General features: G+C 36.0%; 1 protein-coding gene across 8 annotated transcripts in view; it reads right to left on the bottom strand.

The window, feature by feature from the left end:
* DENND4C (DENN domain containing 4C) overlaps window positions 1-12131 on the bottom strand; it is a 145827-nt gene that overhangs the window by 66599 nt on the left and 67097 nt on the right. For all 8 annotated transcript variants that reach the window (XM_073021643.1, XM_037998352.2, XM_007969133.3 and 5 more), the window contains 4 exons: window positions 10710-10776; window positions 9566-9624; window positions 8520-8664; window positions 3883-4058 (listed from right to left, as the gene is read on the bottom strand). In XM_073021643.1, the coding sequence (XP_072877744.1) occupies window positions 3883-4058; window positions 8520-8664; window positions 9566-9624; window positions 10710-10776 (447 nt within the window). The remainder of the gene's footprint in view (window positions 1-3882; window positions 4059-8519; window positions 8665-9565; window positions 9625-10709; window positions 10777-12131) is intronic.

The raw sequence follows: 12131 nt of genomic DNA, 5'->3' as shown, positions 1-12131 counted from the left end.
ACCACCACTACAATCAATTTTTTTTTTTTTTTTTTTTTTTTTGAGACGGAGTTTTGCTCTTGTTGCCCAGGCTGGAGTGCAATGACGCAATCTCATATCACTGCGACCTCTGCCTCCCAGGTTCAAGCAATTCTCCTGCCTCAGCCTCCCGAGTAGCTGGGATCACAAGCATGCGCCACCACACCTGGCTAGCTTTGTTACTTTAGTAGAGACGGGGTTTCTCCATGTTGGTCAAGCTAGTCTCAAACTCCCGACCTCAGAAGATCCACCCGCCTCAGCCTCCCAAAGTACTGGGATTACAGGCATGAGCCACTGCTCCCAGCCTACAAGCAATTTTAGAATATTTTCATCACCTCAAAAAGAAATCCCATAGTCACTTAGTTTCCAATACTCCCATCCTCTCCATTCCAAGGCAATCACTAATCAATCTACTTTCTGCCTCTAAAGATTTGCCTGCTTTGGACATTTCATATAAATTAAATCATAATATAAGGTCTTTTAACATAATGTTTTCAAGGTTCATTCATGTTGTAGACAACTTAATTTTAAAGCCATTAAGATAGTATAATACTGGCAAGAGACTGAAAAAAATCAAAGGAAAAGAATAAGCCCGGATACATATCTATACAAATATAGAAAGTGATATGTCACATCAAGTTTAGCTGAATTAAATAACTAAATGAGACAGGTAAACCTCACAACTTAAAAAATAACCATGATAGTATTTCATGGCCTCAAGGTGAAATATTTCATATATAAGAATCAGAAAACAGTACTCCATAAAGAGAAATTTAAAATTTGATAAATTAAAATAAATCTCTGTTTATCAAAAGACACCAAAAACAGAATGGAATGACAGGTCACAATGTGGGAGAAGCTATTTGGAATGCATACAGCAGACCAATAATTAATTCCTGATTATATATACAACTTCTACAAATCAAAAGAAAAAGACAATCTAACAGCAAAACGCACCAACAAAAGGAACATCCAATTCACAGGAGAGGAAAACCAAGGAGCACAAAGGTATGCAAATGCTGCATTTGCTACTAATTAAGGAAATGTGAATTAAAGCCACAGTGAAATACCATTACCATCAAATTCGTAAAAAATGTAAAAGTCTGACCGCAAGTGTTGGCAAGGATATGAAACAAAGAGAACTTTCATCTGCTGAGGACAGAGTAAACTTGGGAGAGTAATCTATTATTAGTTATTAAGTTGAAAATGCTCATTCCCTACCAAGCAACATTAGCGCTTCCAGGTATACGCTTCAGAGGAATTCCTGAGCATATACTCAAGGAAATATATACAATGATGATCAGAACAGCCTTGTTTCTAACATCAAAGATCTAGATACAACCTAAATGTCCGTCGACATTGATCACCATTGAAAATGAACTGGATGAACCTTACAAAGAATGGTAAGCAAAAAAAGCAATTCACAGAAAACTATTCAAGTGGAAAAAAATGTGTAAGTATGCAAAACATTTTATTTAGATTAATACATATATAATAAATGTTTTAAAAATACATGTGCATGATAAACTCCAAATATAAGATGATGGTTGGATTTGGAATTTATCCAAGATGATGGTTGGATCTGGAGCTCCTCTCTGGGAGACAGGAACAAAATATGGTTATGGAGGACTATCTAGATATTTCAAATTTATTGCTAATATTTTCTTTTTCTTTTTTTTTTTTTTGAGACAGAGTCTCCCTCTGTCGCCCAGGCTGGAGTGCAGTGGCATGATCTCCGCTCACTGCAACCTCCGCCTCCTGGGTTCAAGCAATTCTCTTGCCTCAGACTCCCAAGTAGTGGGGATTACAGCTGCCCACCACCATGCCTGGCTAATTTTTGTAGTACAGACGGAGTTTCACCATGTTGGCCAGGGTGGTCTCGAACTCCTGACCTCAGGTGATTCGTCTGCCTCGGCCTCCCAAAGTGCTGGGATTACAGGTATGAGCCACCATGCCCGGCCTATTAATAAAGTTGTGGTGAATAGATACAAGTTATTTACATTATTCTGTACAATTTGGAGGCTTTTTTTTTTTTTGAGACAGAGAGTCTTGCTCTGTTACCCAGGCTGCATTACAGTGGGGTGAACATAGCTCACTGCAGCCTCGACCTCCTGGACTAAAGTGATCTTTCCTCCTCAGCTGCCTGTGCACTACGGGCACGCACCACCACTCCTGGCTAATTTTTTATTTTATATAGATGGAGTCTCACCATGTTGCCCAGGCTGGTCTTAAACTCCTGGGCTCAAGTGATTCTCCAGCCTCAGCCTCCAAAAGTACTGAGATTACAGGTGTGAAACACTACACCTGGGCACATTTTATAATTATTGAAACACAACTGAGCAGGCCAGGCATGGTGGCTCATGCCTGTAATCCCAGCACTTTGGGAGGCCAAGGTGGATCACCTGAGGTCAGCAGTTTAAGACCAACCTGGCCAACATGGTGAAGCCTCATCTCTACTAAAAATACAAAAAAATTAGCCAGGTGTGGTGGCACGCACCTGTAATTCCGCTACTCAGGAGGCTGAGGCAGGAGAATCACTTGATCCCGGAAGGCAGAGACCGCAGTGAGCCAAGATTGCACAAATGCAACTCTGTTGCCTGGGCAACAGAGTGAGACTCTGTCTCAAAATAAATAAATAAATAAATACAATTGAGCAAACACTTCACATTTGTTTTAGAAAATAATGTTTTGATTACCAGAAGTTTTATAAAAGTTACTCAAAACTGGGCAAAATTAAGACTCTCCATATTATTTTATTCGGAATAATAAATAAAACAAGGTAAAAAATCTGAGTATTAACTTCACAAATAATCATTTCTAAAAGCAACACCACGAATACATTCCTGAAATAATGGTTTTTCAGGGATAGTAACCTATAAACAATAAAATGTGTGCCACAAAAAACTATTTAATTCATTCAAGTTGTTCATTACTTTCAAGCTGTAAGTAAATCTAAATATACATAAGGAGCTACTACAGTTACACAGTTTCAAAATACAATGGTAGATCCATGTCAAAATTATATTTTAAGTTACAGCAAATGTTTTCTTCCTTCCTTAGGCTATTTTTTTGGTTCACATAAAAATATTTTCCCAACGAATTCTACTGTTGGAACTATTTAGGCCTCACCCAAAATATTTCTCTATTCATTTTCTACCAATCTCAAACAGTAAAGAATAAGTGTTCCACAGCGTGGAAGTTGGCACCAACATAAGAAAATTTTTAATACTTACTATCCTTTCTCACTTTTGGTGGGGGAAGGGGTAACCCTTAAACATCCATCCAGAACTATTCCTTTTATTAATGTAGTTTGCTACTCTCTGAACCCTCAGCTGTACCACTGCTGTACTTATCACCTTCAGCTAACACAAACTATAACTGATTTTTAATATAAATTTCTATGCAGTAAAGAACAGATCCTTATAAAATTCAAATCCTCTCAATTAAACAAATGGTATACTATCACCCTACACTGTAACTAAACTTTAATCTCCAATGGGTAAACCCATTTTACTTACATATGGATTTTGAATTAAACCTAGAAAGCATATCGTCTCTCGAACTCTGAAAGCAGTGTTTAACCATTACTTTTCAAACTCATAGTCTCTTCTGATAAACCTAAACATCTCCTGCTTACATTTAACATTGTTATCCAGATATAAACTATCATAATATTGAACATATTTTTTTCCAAATCACACAGCGTTCCCAGATTCTGATACCTGTCCTGGTTGAGAGCCACTGTATTTAAGAGGAAGATTTAACAACTACCAAAAATAGCATATTTCTAGATGCTTTCAAAGAACTGTAACTCTATATAGTGAAAAACATAAATGGGAGATAATATAAAATGAATCAACTTACACATATAACATGTTCGTATCCAAGTCAATGCAAACAACATCTTGTGGTGGGTCATGAAGATCAAAATACCTTGAGTCAACTCCAACTATAAACGGTAAAGGTGCACTAAGCACTGCAGCCAGCGAAAGAGGACAAAGGGGAATATATGGGCACTGCCACTGAAATGGAAAGATCATCTGGGAAAAAAGTTTTAAAAAATTAACCAAATTTTAAATTTGCAATAAAAATTATATAAGTAACTAGTATTACTGAAAAGGGATCACTGAAAAGCAGTTAATATCACTGTTTTGTTTACCTTAAACTTCATTCCAAAACTAAATGACTATATTACTAAACAATACTATGAACAAATGTAATTAAAATTTTCAAGTCATGATGATGATCATTAAACACAATAAAAATACTAACAGCTTTTTGCATATTAATTCTTCTAGTATCTATACAAAGCCCACATTCCAATTTTATGGAGTCAAAATAAGATAAAATGGCCCAAAATATCATAAAACAAACTTATTATCTTTAACTCTTACACATTTCATTCACCTATTAATTCTCAAAATTACCTCAGATCAAAATCCAACTAAAAGCATCAAGAATTAAAAAAAAAACTAATTACTGTCTAGGGAATGCTAATAGTTAATTAAAGAGCTCAACAAAAAAAAATTCTTAACTGTTCAAATAAACATCAGTGATGTCTGGCATCTTAAAAATACTGTCAATAGGCTGGGCACGGCGGCTCACGCCTGTAATCCCAGCACTTTGGGAGGCTGAGGCGGGTGGATCACTTGTGGTCAGGAGTTTGCGACCAGCCTGGCCAATTTTAGTGTTTCTACTAAAACACAAAAATTAGCTGAGTGTGGTGGTGCATGCCTGTAATCCCAGTTAACCTGGAGGCAGAGGCAGGAGGATCGCTTGAACCTTGGAGGCGGAGGTTGCAGTGAGCGGAGTTTGCACCACTACACTCCAGCCTGGGCAACAGACCAAGACTCTGTTTCAAAAAAAAAAGAAACAGTCAATATATAAAATATTCCTCTATCTAGACATGATGAGACAGAGAAAAAAGAGAAAAAAACATTTCTCAAGAATCTTTACCAGTTTTCCTTTACAAAGCTTTACTTCAATTGTATCCTTTGTGCTTTTCTTAAAAAAAAAAAAAGTTTTGATGTTTTTTAAAAAAAGACTAAAACATGTTAAGGCCAAATGCAGTGACTCTCAACACTCTGGGAGGCTGAGGCAGGAGGACTGCTTAAGGCCAGGAGTTCAAGGCCAGCCTGGACAACAGAGTGAGACCCTCATCTCCATAAAAAATAAATGAATGAATAAATTTTTAAAAAAATTAATAATTAGCTAGTACTAAAATTTTACTGATGATAATTTTTTTCTTCTACTATAAAAATCCCTGTTATCTTTTAAGGTCGAGTTCAATTATCACCCTTATCTGTCATCATTCACCCCAAAGAAATGCCTATAACACTTACTACCTCTGCCAGCTATTACAAAGGGTTATTCAGGATTGGAATTTTGTCTTCAAACATTTATTTAGTTAATATTTGAGCACTTGCTATGTACCAATTACTGTTCTACATAATGAGATCTTAACAATAAATGAAAGAAATCACTCTCCTCATGAGGTTAATAGTTTAGGATAAGAGTCAGCAACTTTTTCTGTGAAAGACAGTAAATATTTTAGGTCTTGTGAGCCACATTGTCTCTGTCACAACCATTTATCTCTGCTGTCATGCATGAAAGCAGTCATAGGCAATATATGAATAAATGGCCTATGTTCCAATAAAACTTATAAACAAGTGGCAGGCAGGATTTGGCAGGCAGGATTCGGCCATCATTTGCAAACACCTTGTCTAGCAGAAAGAGAGAAAATAAATGAAAGACCTAATAAATAAAATATTATGTTATAGGTTGAACATCCCTAACCTGAAAATCCAAAATCCAAAGTGCTGCAAAATCCAAAACTTTTTGAGCACCAACATGACACAGAAAATAAACTGCTCATAGAAGCATTTAGGACTTCAGAATTTTAGATTAGGGATGTTCAACCAGTGTGTATTCTGCAAACATGCCAAAATCCAAAACAATCCTAAATCCAAAGCACTTCTTTACAAGCATTTTAGACAAGGGATACTCAACCTGTATGTCAGGAAGTAATAAGTGCTACGGAAAAAAAAAAAAAAAGGAAAAGTAAAGCCAAGTGAAGGACATTAGAGTTCAGAGCAGGAGAGAGGAAAAGCAGGTTGTATTAGGACAAACAGGACAGGCCTCATTAATAAGGTGACAACAGAGCTGAAACCTGAAGAAGGTGAGAGATTTAGCCAACGGGATATATAAGAGAAGAGTGCTTCAATGAGAAGGAACAGCTAGGGCAAAGGCCTTAAGGCATGGGGAATGCCTAATGCTCCCAGGAAGGTAAGGCCAGAATGCTGGAGAAGAATGAGCAAGAGGAAGAGTAGTGGAAAATAAGATCAGATTGCTGTGGGGCAGAGCCACTCACAAAGGACCCTGCAAGGACTTCAGACTAAAAGGTGTGTTACAACTGCAACTACCTAAGAAACCTTAGAACAAAAGCTATGTGCTAGCAAAACATGATATCTTTCTCTTCACTTTTGCCTTTTGCAACACTATAGGGTCACTTTTTATAAAGTACTTGTACATTTCATCAATCTTTGCTATGGGTCTCCATTAATTCTTTGATATTCTTTGATATTTAAATCATTCTCCTTTTGAAGCATTTGTTTTGTGACCATTCTTTTCCATGTTCTCTTCTTCAAATGGTAATTGGCATAAATACCAAATCATGACTTATAAATAATTTTGCATGCAATTCAGACAGTTCTCCAACATCAGCTGCATAAACCTCATACACTCTGGCATTTTTCATATGATTACCAATTCCATGAGCACTTTTTTCAACTGTTCTTGCACCATATTACTGAAATCCATCAAGAGACTTGGCCACCACGATTCTGACAAACAGGATTGAATAAACACTAATGTTTTAGTAAGGAATATATGGGTGGGAACTTTTTTTTTTTTTTTGAGACGGAGTCTTGCTCTGTCGCTAGGCTGGAGTGCAGTGGTGCAACCTCAGCTCACAGCAACCTCCACCTCCCGGGTTTAAGCGATTCTCCTGCCTCAGCCTCCCGAGTAGCTGGGACTACAGGCAAGCGCCACCACATCCAGCTAATTTTTGTATTTTTAGTAGAGATGGGGTTTCACCATGTTGGCCAGGATGGTCTCGATCTCTTGACCTCGTGATCCACCTGCCTTGGCCTCCCAAAGTGCTGGGATTACAGGCGTGAGCCACTGCACCTGGCCTGGGTGGGAACTTTCTAAAACTGGTCAGTTCATTAACAAATATTTTCATATTCTAACAACTTTGCCTTCACACACAACTGTGATAACTTGGAAAAGTAATACTTAATGAGGATCCTCCTAGAAGCTGTCTCATATGGTTACTATTGTTTTCAGTCCAACAGCACTTCTCCAATCAGATTAAGATCTTGGAGACATACCCTATTTGCTGTTTTAACAAGTATTTATTGAGGGCCTACTCTGTGCTAGGCAACTGTAACAAGTGTTGAAAATACAGGAGTAAATAAGAGATTAGGTCCTTACTCCCAGGAGACTTACATTCTTAAAATGGGGAAGGGAAGAGAGGAGAGTTAGCTATTTTAAATTAAACAACTAATGGGTGATAGGGTTGGAGAAGTAGAATATCTAAAGTTCTACACAATGGCCTATAAAGCCCTATACAATCAGACTTCATTCTTTTTTTTTTGAGACCGAGCCTCACTCTTGTTGCCCAGGCTAGAGTGCAACGGTGTCATCTCAGCTCACTGCGACCTCCGCCTCCTGGGTTCAAGCAATTCTCCTGCCTCAGCCTCCCAAGTAGCTGGGATTACAGGCGTGTGCCACCATACCCAGCTAACTTTGTATTTTCAGTAGAGAGGGGTTTCTCCATATTGGTCAGGCTCGTCTCGAACTCCTGATCTCAGGTGATCCGCCTACCTCGGCTTCCCAAATTGCTGGGATTACAGGCGTGAGCCACTGTGCCTGTCAATCAGACTTCATTCTAAGTGCAATGGGAAGCCAAAGGGTTTTAAGCAGGGAACAACTTTAATAACAATTTAACAATTTAATTTTACTTACACTTCACACAAGAGCTTAGCCTCTGTATATTATCCTATTTCACAATCACTTAGAATTTCCTATATATTACTGATTCACAACTATTAAAAGTTAAAATAGGGAGAAATTAACCATGTAATCATTTGCATAATTTTAGAACAGCTGAAATTGGCCAGAGCCTCTCAATACAATCAGCTTCATTCTCAGGTTTTATTATACAATCATATAGTTTTTACTCTGGGAAGAACTCTAAAATATGAAAAACTGGAAATTGACATTTTTCCTAAAATAGATATCACCTTTGTTTTCTTTATACTTCCTACTTCTCTTTGCCAGCAGATTATATTCGACTTTTACCGGGCAGGTAAGTTTTCAAAGTTACTTTTTAAAAATTTGTTGTTGCTTTCAAAGTTGCTGTTTTTGAAGGAAATTTCCCTTTGGAGTAACAATTATCTGTCAGTAATTTTGTACTAAAAGGAAAATTCTATACTTACAGCTACAACAGCTTCAGCTACCCCAGTCAAGACAGCTGGCCTAAGAGAATGCAGCAGAATTTTACTCTCAAGTAAAACAAAGAGCAGCAGTGTTGCACAATTCTCAGGACCCAGATTCATTAGCAAGGTGCTAAAGTTGGCTCCACTAGGAAAAAAAAGAGAAAAATAGATCACTGTGAATTATTTTGCTAAAACATGTTAAGATTTGCTTATTAAATTATTTCTTAAGTATTAGCAGATTGAGAGTCTAGTGTTAATTTCAAGTCTTTACTTGTTTATCAATGAAAAGTAGCAAATTTAATAAGATAGATAACTGGGTGATTTAAATTCATCCTCTGGTAATAAAAGGCATTTATCAAGAAAGATTTTCCTGAATACCCATTTGAGTTGAACTCAGAAGAAAGGAGACAAGGATAGGAGTGAAGGGGTGACAGACAATATATGCAAGGGCCCCGGGGCAAGAAAAAGCTGTTGTCATAGCCAAGAAATTGAAATAAATCTATTGTGACTAAAGCATAGTAAGGGAAAGGATGAAAACAGCAACAGATTAGGCTGAAGTTGAAATATACTATTATATTTGCATTTTCAAAAGGACACACTGGCTACAGGGTGGATAAAGAACTGAAGGAAGATGAGTAAAAAGGTACCAGTTAAGAGGCTAGTAGTGAGGTAGTCTGGTAAGACATCATGGAAGTCTACTATGATGAAGATGAAAAGAAGTAAATGGATTCGAGATATTTAGAAAGCAAAAATCAGCTCACCTTAAACCTTTAGTTATGAACTGGATATGGGAAGGGGAGATGAGAAGAAAAGGGAAGTGTCCTCTACATCCAATCTTGCAACTCTCTGAATTGTTCACATTTATAAAACAGCCCCACCATCCATCTAGCTATCAAAGTCAGAAACATTAAGGCTGTTTTTGCCTAGTTTTAACTAATAAAGTTAATTGTAAAATAACAATTAACTTTATTATACTAATCACTAAAATATTTTAAAGCATTCTGCTCCAAGTGAATACATATATCATTCTAAATACCAGTAATTACCTTAGTGGTAAAGGTGTAGAAACTGGCTGTGATAATATTAATGCATCATGGACTGAAAGCTTAAAAAAAAAAAAAAAACAAGATAAATTAACCAAAACAAGATATAAGTTTCAAAACTACTTGTGAAGTCTATATATTTAGATCAAAGGTAATACTGAAAACAATAATTTAATATGCAAACACACTTTTTGAAACGTACTAAAATATAAAATGATAGCTGTATTTACTCAGAAGTGTTACATTAGTTCTTTTTCAATAAATGGTTAATTTGAATTTTGATTCACTTAATTGGTTAAAGTACAATTATTTAAAATTTATGGAATTACTGCTTCAGAAAAGCTTCAAATTCATTTACTCAACAGACTGTAGGCACTTGGCAGTTGCTTCGCACATTAATACTTGCAGAACTGAAATAACATTCAATATCAACAATATCTGACTTAATCCCACCATACATAATGTTAAGAATGTCTTAGAAAAACTTTTAAATGGCTTCCTTCTATAGATCAGTGCTACTCAAAGTATGTTAAGTATGCCAGTATGTTAATTGTTATGGTCCGGAAAGATACAGTATACAAATGAAGAGCAAACCACTAAGCAACTTTTATGACAATCTGACCTCTCTTCCACATCCAAGCACGTAATCAGTGGAACTATTATTATAGAGAGGGTATAGACCTGTTCGTGTTGCATATGTCACAAGCTGTATACCTACCTACGTCTGCTACTTACTGAAAATAAAAAACTGGTCCTTTAGCATAGTACTATTATAGACCTTGTTTAAGTTAACCCCCTCCAACCATTGCTCATTTCATATTTAATATTTATTAGAGAATCTGATATTAAGAACATGCTCAAACATAATCCTGGGTTTTACATTATTAAAATTAGCTACATAAAGGCCATGCATGGGCCAAAAATGAAAATGTTATGAACCAAGGGTCATAATTATTCCAATTCTGTACATTCAAATCCAAAACCCAGTAAGAAAGGATGTTCAATAAAGCTACAAAGCACAGAAAATCCAAGGACTTTACGAATGCATATTGCTCCACCTCAAACCCAAAGGTATATAGAATCCACTCTGCAATGACTGGGGTGAGCATATGCAAAGTTCTCCCCAAATATACTCTCTTTTGGTTACCTGGACAAGGATTCTCGGTCTTTGTGGTGAAGGAAAAGGGATGTTTTGCATAAAATGTGAAATGTGCCTAGAAAAAAAATTTGAAATAAGTATCATAATTACTTTTCAAAAATGCATCACAGGTTTTAACAAATCTTAAATATCACTATACATCATCCCAGATATGACATGGCCATTTATCTAAAATGTAGGCTAAGTAAGTAAATTTGCTTAGTGTAAACGAATTTATCCATGCCCATCAAACTTCTGAAATACACAATGTATTTCCTGACTTCTATTCCCATCCCCTATCATTACCAGATGAATAAAAATAACATAAAAACAGTTTTCATGAAAGGAGTGAATTTTTATAGCCCTGGTTACCCGTGCCAGTACAGGGAGCAACTAACTGTGCTATAATGAATTTACACTAAAACTGAATTTAATCCCAGATTTACTACTCTAACATTGGATGAACCACCTACCCATTCTATTTCTGCACCTATAAAAATTACTTCTTAAGTTTCTCCAAAGTTTAGAGCTTCTTAGGAGCCACAAAAATGCAACATATTACTTCAACTGAAAAAGATACTGATTATATACATTAATTTATTTTCACCAGCTATTCATAGAATCTTAATTTTTCAAAAGGTTGCTAACTTGTCACTAACATTACATTTTACTTCAAAAAAACTTCAAATTAATCTGACAGCTGAATGTTAAACCCAGAACTATAAATCATTAAATTGCCATTTCGTGAGTGCAAAATGAAAGTTGCAACCATATTTCAATATCAAATTATGATGAGTTTATGCACAGTACTTTACTCTTTTAAAAGGTGATTTTTGGACACCATTATATTTAAACCTGTGCATAATTACCCCTACCTTATCCACTAAACTAGTATGTTTCACTGATATTCTTTCTGCTATAATGTAAAAGTTCTGAAATTGTAAGAAACATCTACGTTTACACATACTTTAATACATTACAGAAAGCTCTTGACACTTTTTAGTTTGTCAGTAGGATACATAAATTATAAACTATCATAAACAGAAGTCAGTGTGCCACTAGAAATCAGAAAAGATCATATAAAAAAGAGTGGCTCAACATACATTTTTCTTGCTTAGGAAAGATTGCATGACAAAAAGAATTACAAACTAAAGAGAAAGCTCAAAGAATTTCTATCAATGCTAAAACAAAAACTTCACTTTTAACATCAATTAACTTATTCTTACTAATTTTGACATCACTTTAGAGAGGTATTATGGTTAGATTTTGGAATGGCCACTTGTATGGGTAGGTGGGTGGGTGTGTGTGCAGCAGTAACTATTTGTCTCTCAGTTATTAGAGAATAAATAGGAAGAAGAACACTCACAATATAATTTATGTAAGTTACTTCTTCAGGTGAATTCTCAAAAGATTATTATTTGGCCATCCTTG

This window comes from Chlorocebus sabaeus, chromosome 12, assembly GCF_047675955.1.
Source record: "Chlorocebus sabaeus isolate Y175 chromosome 12, mChlSab1.0.hap1, whole genome shotgun sequence".
NCBI lineage: Eukaryota > Metazoa > Chordata > Mammalia > Primates > Cercopithecidae > Chlorocebus > Chlorocebus sabaeus.
Note: the sequence above shows the minus strand (reverse complement) of the source record. Positions and strands in the feature narration are given on the sequence as shown.